Below are 14,565 nucleotides of genomic sequence, written 5' to 3'. Positions count from 1 at the left end.
TCCACTAAGCAGTGCTGATTATCTATAATGTACTGTAGACCACATGAGCCAGGGTGAGAATTACTATCCTCACAACACATGGATAAAGTACCTCAACACAAGAGTTAAAAGTTGAGATTCAAGTTTTGGAAGTGAGAGGACTAGGAGTGAGAAGGAATGTAGTTAGGTATTAAATCTGTGCTATTACTGGGTGTTCTCACTCACATCTGTTCATCCTTGGAACCCCCTGGTTTCTTCTCAGCTAGAGATAAGGCTCAGCCACATATCTGATGGGTTAAGCATGCCACTGTGCAGATAACTGCTGCACACTCCAAGGTACAACCCAGTCTCAGGATGTGAGTAGTGTCACCCTCTCTACTCTGTTTGGTATTTGTTACTTTCATTTTGCCAAGAGACACATCCTCCTAGTCCAGTGCAGATGCAACTATGGCTTCCAAATTTACCTTCAAAAGCAAGGAGATAATATTACAAGGATTAAAGTGAAGGTGGACCCAACCTGGGCAGCTCTGTCTTGCTTAACTGCTACAAAACAGCCACTGCCTCTGCGTGTGCATGTGTGTGTGTGTGAGTGTCTGCATGCCTCTGCGTGTGCATGTGTGTGTGTGTCTGCACGTGCACATTGTGGCTTGCTGTCTGCAGCATTGAACACTTATCTTTAGGGTCTGATTGTGTTGATAGGAGTGAATTCTTTACAGCACATTTCCAAAAGGTGTCTGCTGCCCTAAAGCTTATTTTAACGCTCAGTTTCTTTCTATACAATCCACTCCAACTGTGTTGTCAGGGCAGCGGCAAGTACGGCCTCCTGGGGTAGCCAAGCAGAGGTGGGTACAACCACCATTATTCACTGTACAGTAGTTATGTCCTGGAAAAAAACCAAAGATGTAAAATGTTAAAGAAAAACAAGCGCAAACCCTCAATAAAATCAAACATACATACATGAAGAACTGCACGTTTTATGACTATACTAGAGAAACAAGCCATAATGAGATTAGGAGTCAAACAAAACTATGCTTTGCGGAGATAACAGTCATCATATCCCTTGTGTCAACTTGATAGTCACATCAAAGAAACACTGAGATATCAGGACAGAGTGGGAGAGGCAACATGAATCAACTGGGCTGATCCTGAAATCCCCTTCATAAACTGGCCACGTAGTCCCAGACATTGGAATGAACAGTGAGTGAGGAAGTAGAGAAAGTGCAACACGTGGGGACAAAGTCCAAAATGCTACAGAACATCATCCTTGGATACTACCAAAACATGGAAGAATGATCCATGAAAACAAAACAAAAAAAAAAGTTGGGTGGATTGGGAATTGTTGAAATTGAAGGGTAAAATGAAAGAGAAGGCAGTGCCAGAAGCAGTGGATCTGAGGTGAAAGGCATCCATCCCAGGAAAAACACTTGAAACTAGATGAATGATGAGAAAGAAATGACACCAACATTCTGCAGAGCACACAATGTTGGTTAGTTTTACAATGCTTACCAAATGGAACTGTGAATTAGCTAGTAATAACAGCTTAACTGATTTCTTAATTATGACATGTATATGCATTTTTAAGCTCATAGGAAAGACTTCAGTTGAATTGCTTTTTACTACATATATAAAATAATTTGAACAGAAGCTATCTTGAGGGTTGGGGTGTTTTTTAGGCCTAAAATAATAATACCTCAATTCCTATAATTCCAGCCACATTGTAATAACAAAAGGTAAACCCTTCTCTCCCAACTGTGATTTGCTAAGAAGAACAACTGCACAGTGATCCTGCTTCTCAAAAACCAAATTATATTTCAAGGGTATCAACTTCTCTTCTAAGCTTCACAAGGGGTTTTTCCAGAGCATATCTGAAAAACGTAACATTCAGTGGAGCAGAAAGGCCAGCTCTGCCCAGCCACCCTACCACCTGCTGTTTTCTGAACATTCCATTTTTAAAAACACTGCATCTCATTAAGGACATCTGGAAGACCATGATATTTTCTGCAGTTTAAGCTTAAAAATAACTCAATTAAGCCCTAACGATGAATATAGCATTCAATTTAGATGACAATATCACAGCTTTTGACAGGTTAGATGCTTATCTTGATCATACACTTGTCCTTTCATAAAGGACAGAACAGTCTCCTCTTTCCTTCCCATTGTTTCATGTGGCAACCACAACTGCTAAAAAAATTATAGGTGGTTTTTAATTTCTTAGTAAATGGAAGTCTAACTACTAACCAGTCCACCATCTAGATCAGCTGGCAGCTTAAAGATAAGTTCATTTATACACTAAGGTGCTGCAGAGTGGTAAAAACATGAGAATCATCTGGGTTACCTCCTGGGCACTGAGCAAAGGCTGTGGCAATTCCATAGAGACGGGAACGCTTGTAAGGCTGGAAGTTATCATTTTCTACTGAAATCGTACGATCCACTGCTACAACAGCATCCCTGCAGTATGTAGAGGAGAATATACAGAGGTGAGATGAAGGTGGAATACAGGGGAAAAGAAATCAACACAACCAAAAACCTCCCAAAACCCCATAACAAACAAAAGCCAAAACCAAAGCAGAACCAAAAGAGGAGAAAATCTCAAGTTGCTTGTTTTTACAATTAGTAAAAGTAAAAGTGGGTTTTTTCCCTCATTTCTGGTTGAACATTCAGATCATATAAAGCATTGAAAGCCAAGAGCAATGAATTTCTGTTCACTACAATACAGCAAGTACAGCCATAAGGGAAACGTTAACGCTCACTCCTTTCCCAAAAATGTTCAGTGTTAAAAATCATTTTCTTAGAGGACAAATCACTGTGCTGAAAACGCAAACCCAGTTAACTGGCAATAGGTCAGCTCTACAGACCCACTCCACCCTGCAACAGTTATTGCCAGGAAAACAACAAAATAGGAATGTGTGAGAGGTCAGATGTGAGAAATGCCATATATACTTCAGTTTCTTCCAGGGAGAAGAGATTAAAGCACTCCATAATTTCTTTAGCAGATAATGTACCTTCTCCAGTCTGTGTAGTATAAATTCTTCCCATAGCTTGTAACACCAAAAGGATACTGAATTCCTTCAACAACCTTTCGTCGACCAAGCTGATTAGGGTTCATTTTTTTTTAGGGAAACAATTAAGCCTTTGAATCAGAGCAAGAGAGTTCTCATGAGAGATGAGGGACAAGCGTAAGCATGCAAGCATGAACAGAGTAAAAACTCCTGAAGTCTTTCAGTGTGCTGCTTAGCCAAAGCCTTCCTCCATGTCACATCTATGCATGTGCCAAAAATTGGATGGAAAATACTTGGGTGCTAACACTAACCAGCCCACTACCTAACAAAGGAACACAGATGCCCAATATGGCCATGGCCATTGCTCACAAGCTGAGCTTCCTACTAGAAATACCAGCATCCTCAGGCTGGTGTGGAAGTTGACAGAAGGTCTCCTCCATTCTGGAGCCATTAGCTAGTTTCACTTCCTCTGAAAGGCATTTTTGTAAAGCTGGCTTGGTAAGCATCTTCCCAAATGCTTGCTGGGTTGGGCCATGAAGGTGAGACTGCAGGAAGAACATCTAACTTGTAGATCCAAATAGGGTGCAAAAACATCTAACTGCAAAGCTGCCACAGGCTGTGAACTCTGCTAGTAAATGTAAACATGTGTGGGTTTCTTTTAAGTAATGGGTTTCAAAATTAGACAAAAAAGGAAGAGAGACAAATGTGAGAACAAGAAAGTAAGAGAGAAAAAGAAATTAGAGATGGCAGGAGATATATTTGAAGGCTGGAGAAAGCATTTTACAGTGGAATCAAAAGAGAGCTCAATCGTTTTAGTTCATCCAAAACTTGAAAGGTGACTTGAGATGTAAAAGCATCTCCACAGGAAGAGACCTCTGCTAGAGTCTAAAGGGAGAGAGGCAGCAAGATGCTAAATACCCAGAAGTTTAAATGAGAATGAAAAGCACATTAACTGATACCACAGTGGCACAAAATTAACAATGTGTCAGCTGCAGAACTTTCATCTCTTGATCTTTAGGTTGCATTGCTTTTTCAAGACTTGCTTCAGTCAAATATAAACCAGACTTTGCCTCAGGTTACACATCTTAGAACAATAGTGCCAGGATGACATTCTGTAGGCCTGATTAGATAAAACAGTGTTTTTTCCCCTGGTCTTATGCTAACAACTTCCTTTACAAAGGCTTAAGCACTACCTAAAGAGATAGCCACATACAAGACACAGAGATACAAGTCTGTTGCATTCCTAGAAAATTTGGTGAATTGAAACCTTTCAGCTTGCATGCATGTTAATGCTACAGGGGTAGTAACAGTGAATAAATCAAGAGATCATTACAGCCAATTACTTATTCTATTACTATTATAAAGAAACATTTTAGCACCTCTTTACCTGCATCTACCCAGCACAGCATTGAAGAATAAGGATCAAATGTAAGTCCATTTGGTAACCCAAGATCATCTTTAACAAGAATTCTTCTGTTTGTGCCATCCATGTATGAGGTTTCAATTTTAGGAGCTTCTCTGTTCCAGTCAGTCCAGTACAAGTTTCTTAGGAGGAAGAAAAAGGCAAGAGTTAAGACAGCACCTGAACTCAAAAATTTTTGCAATTAAGGAAAATGCTAAGGACACAAAAGTAATATGCACATACCTAAATCACTTAAATAATAATAAGGACTACTTCTATATCGAAATACAATGTGAAAAATTATAGTGAAGATGTAGAAAATATACTTCCATTAAAAACAAAAGCAGCAAGCACACACCTGAGAAGAAAGGCTTTCTCTAAATTGTTTAGCTTACATGCAACATGCCAGCCAAAAATACCTTTATCTCAACACTTCTGAGGACCATTCAAAATGTACATTTTGAGTTCTCCATCTCACTGCCCATCACATCTGCTCAGGCTAAAGCAAGAGCATTTGGCATACACTTGGGATTCATTCAAAACTGTATTTTTCTTTTCAATGCACCAAGTAAGCAACATACAATGGAATCAGAGTGGTTTATGCTCAGGGGAGATCCTCAGAGAGGGCTATTGACTCACTGATGTTTTATTATTAATGACCATTTGTTAGTGGTGTTTTTTGTTCCTTGGATGTACTTTCTGCAGCTGAGAATCTACATGGCCCCTCAACACAAGCACCCTGTTTACTCCTTAGCAAGCACACACAATCTGCTATGAGACGGAAGTCTATGCTGCTTGACCTGAACCTACATCCCATCAGTGAGGTTCTGCATGGAGAACAGGTCTTTTCTTGGTCTAATTAGACTTGTGCCTCTCCTTTTCTCTTGCACCACAAAGTGCATTTGTTTCTCCTTATTATGATGTTGCTTGATGTGCATCCCCAGATGCTTCCAATTGACAATTATGCGACTACAACGTAAAAGTTTATTTTGTATTAGAGGAATTAGAGAAGTCAATACCATTACTTTTTCGTTTAATTTCGTATCACTCAAATTTTCATGAATCACATGCATTCTTTTTTCACTATAAAACCTTGTTGGCAACATCTGGAATCAGGATGCACCTTTCAAAAAAACTTTCCCTGAGAAAGACTTCACTTTTGTATGCACTAAGAGCATTCCAAATGCCTTTTATATCAATTTAGCAATGATTTAGTAGTGTTTGCCAGCAATTCAAAATTGAGGAAAAAAAAGCCTCTGTGCTTCTGAGTATTTTGACTGAAATGTCTCTTCTCAGCAGTGGCCATGCTACAGAAAGCTGCACCAGGAAAAGTGCAGGCAAGTTCAGACAATAATGAACAGACATGCAGTACTACCATGAACTCTATTCTAGTTTTGATTTTTTCCTGTGTTTCTTCCAATATTCAGTGAGAAAAAATGTCAGCTGATCAAAGACTACATAAAAATATGTATATACTTCCATTTTTGCAGGCTGGAACCATAACTTGAAAACATTTACACTTCCTTACTGACACTCTGTTAGGCTATTTCTGTGACTGCTGCTTACAGGCTCAATTTTTGAAGCAAGTAGGTATATGCATCTTCAAATAGAAGCCTAATAGAACCTTCTCAGGCAACTGAATGACAGGAGTGAAAATGATGACAGAAGAAACACCATGGGAGTTTTCCAAGATGGAACTCCATACAGGAAGAAGGGCTGTCATGATGGAAATGAAAATATAAGATTGCTTAATCTAGTACTTTACACCAGTAATCTTGCAAAAAAAGTATTTCTTTTGTTAAGGACAGCGTTTGTCATCCTGTACTGAAACAACATACTGAAAGCAAGGCATAAGTAACTATTTGACAAATCCCTCAAGAAATATCGCAGTATTGCCTAGCAGATATTTTAGAAGTATTATTTCCGGTATACCACTCAGACATAGGACACAAGTAGATTGTTTCATCTGTTTGTTAGCTGTTTTAGGAAAAGGTATTTCTATTACTGTCTACAGACTGCTTGAAAACATGGTCTCAGAGTACACACTCATGATAAATAGTTAAATAACTAAAAACATCAAGCTTTGCACATCTCTGGGCAGCACATCCATACCCTCTCACAGGATCCACAACAATTGCTCTGGGGTTCACCAAGCCAGTGTCAAAAAGGATGCGACGCTGGCGCCCATCCAGCCTAGCCACTTCTATCCTATCCAGCTGAGAGTCAGTCCAGAAGATGTTGCGACCTAGATGATCTACAGCTATCCCTTCAGGGCTTCCCAAGTCTGCGGAAGAAGAGAGAAAAATATGGTTAGGCATTCTATTTATTTCTAATACAGTTTCAGCCTCATAAGCATCACTGTTAACTGAGATAGGTTACGTTTTCTTCAGTTTTCTGGCTGTAGTCCAACAAAAGCTACTTCATGTCAGTTGGAAGAGGAACACACACTTTACCTCATGAAGCTGAAATACGCAAAGCTTTCATAAATACATAAATGACAAATTCTATGAGGAACAAACCCATCACATGTGTAAGCTCTGCTTGCTAGGCAGACAGAAGAAGAGCTGATAGCAGAGAAACAAACAGTAGAGAACATCAGAATTCTGCCCTCCTTAGCAGACCACAGAATGGATTTTATAATCCCTAGTATTTCTTTGTCTCTGGTACTTTCATACATGGCACCCCTCAGAAGACTAGATTTATGCTAAAATCAGCCAATGCAATAATTAAACATAATCAAACTCCAAACATTAGAGGCAATGGTATTAGCTAACTGATGCAATTTAGATCCAGTTCTTTGTTTTTGCAGAGCAAAACATTTGGAACATGTTTTAGTACTGTATGTGCACAGTTTTTCTTGGACAGTTAGTTGTTCCAAAAGCAACAGGAAATTGCAGATAATGACCTTACTGCTTTAGCATTAGTAATTTCTAACTCAGATGAAGGATGTAGAAGAAATACATGAAGTTTAATTCAGTCACTATGAGAAACTGCTCTGTACTTTTCATCTTACATCCATCGAAAAAGAGCAGGCAGGCCACACAGAATGTAATGAATCCAAAGACAAGTAAAAATCAATTTTAGTCCAATTTCAGTTCCAAAAGAAAAAGAAAGAACTGTACATGGTCACTCCACAAAAGAAGTGAGGTGACCCTTTATACCAGCCAGCTGTTGAAAAAACCACTTTTCACATACTGATCCATGCACCAATGGAATGTGGCCTATTAGCCTTCTTTTAATTCTCAAGCTGATTTATTGACAGCCATTAAACAAACTATGTGACACAAGCAACCTCTCTGGACAAAACACATTTGGTCCAGAACATTGGGTAGAGCTCTCTAAAATTTGCTACTGTGACTTCGCTATGAGTAATAGTTGCACAATAGCTTTAACAGCCTCTGCTCTCTCACTCAACTGGATTACATTTACCACACTTAATCTGCACACAACATTTTAGATTTATACTAATTGCTGAAGAGGTGGAAAGGAACAAATATGATGTGTCTCACTGCTTCTGACTCACAGCTTATGTTGGGAGAGGAGAGGGCAAGAACGTAAATGTGAATCAGTCATCTCTTTACTTCTCCTAAGGGCACTTGGGCATATACTTTAACTTAGTTACACTGACTCATATTACTACTTGTATTTCTCCAAGTGCCTCTGTGGAGCCAAACCTGTCATCTACAAGAAACCACCTCATATTGCTTCAGACCCTCAAATGTTCCTAGTTCTTTCCTTCTAATGGCAGAGGCTGCTGAGAGTGGCCTCATTTTGACATGATGGGTGGCGACAATCCCCAGGCTCTGGGATCAGAAGATTAATGAGGAGCTCCCAGACTCTTTTAGGAAACACAAGATGGTAGAGCAGACAAAAGATTTGCTGTCACTGATTCCCAGGAGCCCTTGTTCCCTACTAGTGTCCTTGCTTCAATGTGTCAGCTGTATGTCAGGAGATTTAAAGAAGCCTAAAGTAAATGCCTCTTCTGTGCAGTTAACAGTGAGCCAGAAAAATCTATCCCCCATGGAAGGATGGGTACAGGAATTTATAAGGCTTCATGTATCACCAGACTTTCCAGAGACACAAATATATTCCTGCTATATTGTCATCAGGCCTGACAGAGCCGCAGACTCTCTCCCTGGGGACAAGTTTGTACAGACATGTACAGCGGATGGGACTTAAGCAATTACCAGAGAGAGGAAAGCTCTCCTAACCTGCCCCCACAGCTGCAGAGCTGAGAGAGCCTCCACAGGCTATACAGCTGCAGGGATAGAGGAGAACTGGATGGGGCTTCACATGTTTCTGCAAAGCAACACAACTCGGATCACTAGAGCTTTAAAAAAAAAAAAAGTAGTACATTCCACAAAAATACACATGAACTGAAGAAAGCAGCTGGAGCTCACAGGAGGAAAAAGATCAAAACAAAAAAGATTCTCATGAGTCTCCTGAGAGGAAGGCATTTTCCTACTTCATGAAATTCTAAAGTTTTGGGTTTGGCCAGCACAGAAAATATTCATTCAAACACTGAATATTCAATATTAGCTTGGTCTGATTCCTTATTGAAATGCCTGTTAACACACTGAAAGTAAAGTGCAACATCTCTCCTGATCTCTTCAGGAACAGCATTTGCTTCCTACGCAAACAACAGGACAACAGAAATCATGAGATGCCTTCACACATACAATGTTTTTTGTAGCAGATAAAAACCATTAGGTTTCCATGTGGCATTGAAACATCTTGAGCTACCTTAAAAAATCCAATTTAGTTGAAAGTCTTCACAAATATTTTTCAAATGTTTGATACATTGTAAGAATTTTAATGTGTACACACAATTCTCATTAGATAGGCATTCATATCCATATAAAATATGTAGCAATAGTAATTTCCCACACTATTAAAAGTGCAGAATCTGAGAAAATCCTTTAATTGTGGAAACTGAAAATCCTTTCCCTGCAAAATTTGTAAGTTGCACAGGCATGTGTTTGCACTACAGGTCAGAGTCTTTCAGATTAAATATGCTAGGATGAAAAAGAAGTCTTACAAATACCTCAGCCATCAAGTCGAACAGAAATATGAAGCTCCATAAATGCTGGGATGGTTAGGGATTGCCTTAAGCTCTCCCTTTTCTCTTCCCAGGAAAACGGTAGGATCCAAGCTGCCCCCATCTGTCCACTGTCCCTAAGAGCCTGAATGGAGTCTTTGTAAACTGGCTATTCCAAAGCACAAACTCTGGGCAGCGATTCTCTATGCATCCAAAGGAAACTAAAGCAAATTTACTGTAGTTTTAAAACTGGCTGATCATTTTGATAAAGTAATTTCCTAATATTTTTTAACAATAGTTGCTAAGGGTCCAAAGCAAAGCAAACCTCCTCTAGTATCTTGACTTCAAAGGTGCTCTAGAATCCTGAAGACACTGGTATTCAAAACGGGCTTCCATTCACTTTTTTGTTCTCCAAACCTGTCCTTCCCCTTAACCCTTTCCACTCAAAAAAGGCTTTTATATCTAATTTGCATGGGTTTACATTTACCTTTCTAATGCAAATGAAATGGATTGCAGCGAGCTGCAAAGTTTGAAGAAAGGAGTATAAGAACAGGATACAGACTGTAAAAGCAGTAACTCCACAATACCCTCTAGTCCCAGTTCTCAAATCCTTGAGCAGCTCCAAGGGTAAAACCCAAAGAAGGTGGCTTTACTCACTTTCATTTTGCAACTTGAGTGGTAGGCATGCAAAGTCAGAGCTGAAATGTTTTTTAACTTTTCTGATGTTTGATCCTCAAGCCCAGGAATAGAGAGCAGAGATTCTGCTGGCATTCTAGCATTGCAATGTGCTGCCCGGGGAAGTGGCAGATTCACCATCCCTGGAGTTTTCAAGATGAGACTGGATGTGGCACTTAGTGCCAAGGTCTAGTAACAGCAGTAGGGTGGGACTCTGATCTTTGAGAGCTCTTCCAACCAGGTTGATTCTATGATTCAGCCTCCATGCTCACCATTCCTTTCTGAGCAAAGCAGGCAGCTGACAGACAGAGACCAGGAGAGAAAAGGACTATACTAACCAAATCTCAGCTATCCAGCACTTACCTTGCTTGCCAGAACTAAAATCAAAGAGTGACACCCACAGATGATATTTCATGTTAACACATAGATGCAACTCTAGTCAGCTCAGGCAAAACTTAGGAAGTGTACATTACTAAATTTGAATCTCTAATATGATTCTTAAGGAGCAGTAGGAGCAAGAACTTTGTGCCGTTACCTGTTTTGATGATGGTTGTTGGCTCCCCACCATGCAGGCTAGCCCTGCTGATTGAAGGGCCACTGATGTCTGTCCAATAAACCATCTTGTCCATGCAATCATAAGCAACTCCAATAACAACTTTGTCCTGTTGGTCAACAAGCAAGTTAGATCAGCTTATGCTAAACAGCAATTACTCACTTGCCAGCAGCACTAGCTTATGGATCTAAGTCTCAAGCCTGAAAAATACAGAGTTCTAGAGTAAAGGTAGGAGATGGGGAAGACAGACAGAAAATGACTGAGTGACAGTCATTTTAGAATAGCTTAGAAAAATACTATCAGTTATAAGTCCCTTTTAACTAGCAGACACCATTCACCATTATTTTAAAGAAGCATGTAGATCCTAGTACTGAACAGTTGGTCTGATGTTTACAACTTCACCTGCATATCCATTTAAAGAAAGTTCATACTGACATTTTACTGTGTTATTCCTCACATGCTTCTTTTCTTTCATTCTTTCCCTTGAAGGGGGAATAGTAACTTCCATCCAATCTGACTTGTGTTCTGCATATTCATCAACCCATGCATAATGACTTCATTTCAGCAGAGCTACCTACATAGCATCATTTCACTCAACTTCTAGCAAAGTAAGCTTTTAAAACAAAAAAAGCCAGCTTAAACAAATACTACATAAATCATTCTGCTGGAAAGAACATTCTCAGGGAAAAGAACCATTTATATGCAATTCTCCAGGCAGAAAGAGAATAGAACTAGAGTTTGAGTTTAGAGCCCAAACTCTCCTTCACACAAATGAAAGACTTTCAGGGTAAAACAATTTCACATGGATTCCTAAGTCTGTCACCTATGCTGCTTTTGTAATTTGCAGCTCCTTAGAAAGATGGTCCAAATCCATGGATTAAAAGAGATGCACTTATTCATCAGCATACATTAATGTTGCAGGTAGAAAAACAAGCCAAATACCTCTGCACTGCTGAACACTGTCACTTAGCAAGTACACAGCACAGAGACAACTATGAGCAGAGACTGAAAGTTTCATTTTGGTGAAACTTTCAAGGAAGAGTTGCATATTCTTTCCTGAAGATACTTTTAATTAATTCATTTAAGCTGGACCAAGTAAATAATGAGACTAGCTGGCAAGGATTCAGAATCATGCCCCATTTTGCACACAGTATTTCACTTCATTTTTACATTTTTGTAGCAGCACTTTAGACAATGGGCAAAAGCTTGATTTTGCCCTTACACCACAGCAGAGTTTGTGGTACTATTCACTGAAGTGAATGTGTGTAATCTAGCTAGTTTTTGTTTACTGAATTCTCACTGTAATATATATATGCCAGTATGCTACCTGATATTGCTATCTATTATAAATAAAGTAACACAGGAATGGAAACAAAAATCCTAGGCCTCAGGCAAAACAAATGTGATGCAACTGGAAGTGAAAAGGATTGGCATGTGACAGGTGGAAAAAAAAAAAAGAGGTTCTCAGCACCAGTAATTAGTTTTGAAGGAAAAAAGATTCTCAGGACAGTAGTAAGAAGCATGGGAAAAAGATTTACCACCCACTGGGCCTGCACATGGAGAAGGAAGCAAAAATAAAGGAAGTTAGAAAAATATATGTGTAGCCAAGAAGTGCAGAGGACTGACTGAAAAACAGGAATAGATTCAGACTCAAGAAAAATCTTTGAGGGAGCTAGAACAGAAAAAAAAGGGCCTTTCCACCTACTGCTATTGTAGGTCTCCTAGACTTTTATACCAGGTTCAGAAAGTCAATGGAAGGAACAGAAAAGCTGTTAGAGGCATGTGAGATTAGATTTTTGTCTTGTGAGATATTCTTTAAAGGCAAATAATTTTGTCTACAGGTCAGGTTTAAGCTTTTTGACTCATCAGGCCAGGAATTTTCACTGGCAAATTGATAGGATACTGAAATTTTAATCAAGAGCAAAAAAAATGAGTTTTGAAATTAAATTATTAAGTTATGTATACAAACGTTAACTTTCACCTTTGTCACAAATCTTATAAAAAACACGGACTTAGTAAACCAGGTTACTTACTGGAATGTGCAAGAGTGCTTTCGCACCATTTTTCTTCATATTGTTTCCCTCTAGTGGAATATGTTCAATTTTACCACTTTGGGCAAAGAGCAAGTGTGTTCCTGGTGGCAGAGGTACAGTATCTGGTCGAACAGAGGGCCCAATAACAACAGGAGGAGCAGCTGTACTCAAACCTTGTTAATAGAGAAGGAAACAGATAGGGAAAAATTAGCTTGTACAGCATAACAACACTCCTTGTTATTTGCAGACACACAATTACAGTCAGATTTCTTAGAAGGAAAAGGCCCTATAAGCAGACCCTAATAACTACAATCAGATGCAGAAAGCTTCTGAGATTTTCCCCTTGGCTGACAGAAGGAGCAATTGACATAATAGGTCTTTTCATGTTCAGTTTTAATTGCTCTCTTTCAAATGTTTATAAAAAACTATCTTATTTTGCAGCTGAAGTGAGGAATATGTAGGAAGGAACATCCTTCATTTCCTGGGGCAGGTCAGTTCCCACAGCTCCCAGAGAGTGTACAGGCCCCTCACAGTTTCAAGGTAGGGTAGAAGCTAGAAAGCTATCTTACTCAGAAGCTCACCACAGTTGTCCAGATACCCTGACTGAAGGAAAAAAAGTATGTTGGAGTTACTGAAGGGCACGAGTCATCTCATCACTGGGACAGCAGAAGTCTGCATTGCTCCAAGTCAGTGCTGTGTCTCGGGGTCATGACCAAGCCTCACATTTGGGAGACAGTGCACTTGGGCAGAGAGACACCCACAAGAAACAACTGCTTCAGCCACTTACATGGTGGTCGAACTCCTGGGCCACTTCTGGTGCCATCAATCTCATTTCCATCCCTATCCACACACCAACAATATCCACTGCTGGAATGGCACTGAGTGGGTAGGTAATTCCCATGCTCATCACACTGGGGAATGAAGTGACCAACTCTTACATCCCTTGGGAAGAAAGCACCTCCACTGCCAAGAGCTACTTCTCGTTCATGCTGGCATTTGGTCTTTTCCATTTCTGGGAAAAAAAAAACAACCCAAACACAAACCCCAGTGAATATTTGTATTAACTAATAATTACACTCCATTAACAGTTAACATATGCAGACCACCTATCACAAGCATTCTTACCTCCAGAGGAACATGGCACTGTTGCAAACCTTGAAGGCATATGCCTTCAGCACACCTTTGGGAACAGTCTGCCCTATATAAGTAAGACATATTTGCCTTAAACTTAGATCATTTTATCTTTCACTGTAAAGTTTAAAAGAGAACAGATCCCCTGCAGCTTCCTTCACTGAAGGGTCATAAACAGAAGCTGGAAAACATTGTCTTTCTCCTCGAGGCACATGAGCAAGAATATTCTGTCCAACTTTGGAAACTGATGCCTACTCATTGGCAATTATCCATGGGCCTTAAAATGTGACCAATTAGTCAGGCCATACACTGGCTAAAGGGCTTTTTTTATAATGCTGGAAGTCAAGTTTCCCTTCAAAGCCACAAGAGAAAAATCACAACATGAGGCAGATGCTGAATTCTCTACAGAACTTACAAAGAATTGCTTCACTTCCTATAATACATATTAGGTTTTTAAAATTCAGGTGTCAATGTTGAGCACTCATTTGATACTTCTGGATCTAAAAAAGAAACTGCAGGGACAGATCATCCAGTCCTTGCTAAAGCACAGAGAAACATGGCTACACCACATGCATATGTATAACTGTAGAAACTACAAAAGAAAGAAAGTTCTTAGATTGTCAGGAGATTCAGGGATTTGGTTCTTTTTGTTTCAATTTTACAAAATGGTCTGGACAAAATATACATCTTCGTATAGTATCATCTGTCATGCAACAGGGAATGTCATCTGGATCAATATATCCTTCTAGATGCCA

At 39.5% G+C, this 14,565-nt stretch overlaps 1 protein-coding gene across 1 annotated transcript in view; it reads right to left on the bottom strand.

Moving 5' to 3' along the window:
- Positions 1 to 740: 740 nt before the first annotated feature.
- LOC103808762 (nidogen-1-like) overlaps positions 741 to 14,565 on the bottom strand; it is a gene marked incomplete at its 5' end in the record, with an annotated part of 23,125 nt that continues 9,300 nt past the window's right edge. Inside the window, 8 exons of the mRNA XM_009081566.1 lie at positions 741 to 862; positions 2,315 to 2,427; positions 2,982 to 3,085; positions 4,346 to 4,523; positions 6,493 to 6,664; positions 10,629 to 10,755; positions 12,680 to 12,852; positions 13,467 to 13,691. Coding sequence (XP_009079814.1) covers positions 741 to 862; positions 2,315 to 2,427; positions 2,982 to 3,085; positions 4,346 to 4,523; positions 6,493 to 6,664; positions 10,629 to 10,755; positions 12,680 to 12,852; positions 13,467 to 13,691 — 1,214 coding nt within the window. The remainder of the gene's footprint in view (positions 863 to 2,314; positions 2,428 to 2,981; positions 3,086 to 4,345; positions 4,524 to 6,492; positions 6,665 to 10,628; positions 10,756 to 12,679; positions 12,853 to 13,466; positions 13,692 to 14,565) is intronic.

This window comes from Acanthisitta chloris, unplaced genomic scaffold (assembly GCF_000695815.1).
Source record: "Acanthisitta chloris isolate BGI_N310 unplaced genomic scaffold, ASM69581v1 scaffold9949, whole genome shotgun sequence".
NCBI classification, from domain to species: domain Eukaryota; kingdom Metazoa; phylum Chordata; class Aves; order Passeriformes; family Acanthisittidae; genus Acanthisitta; species Acanthisitta chloris.
This window is presented reverse-complemented; position numbering and strand designations above follow the sequence as displayed.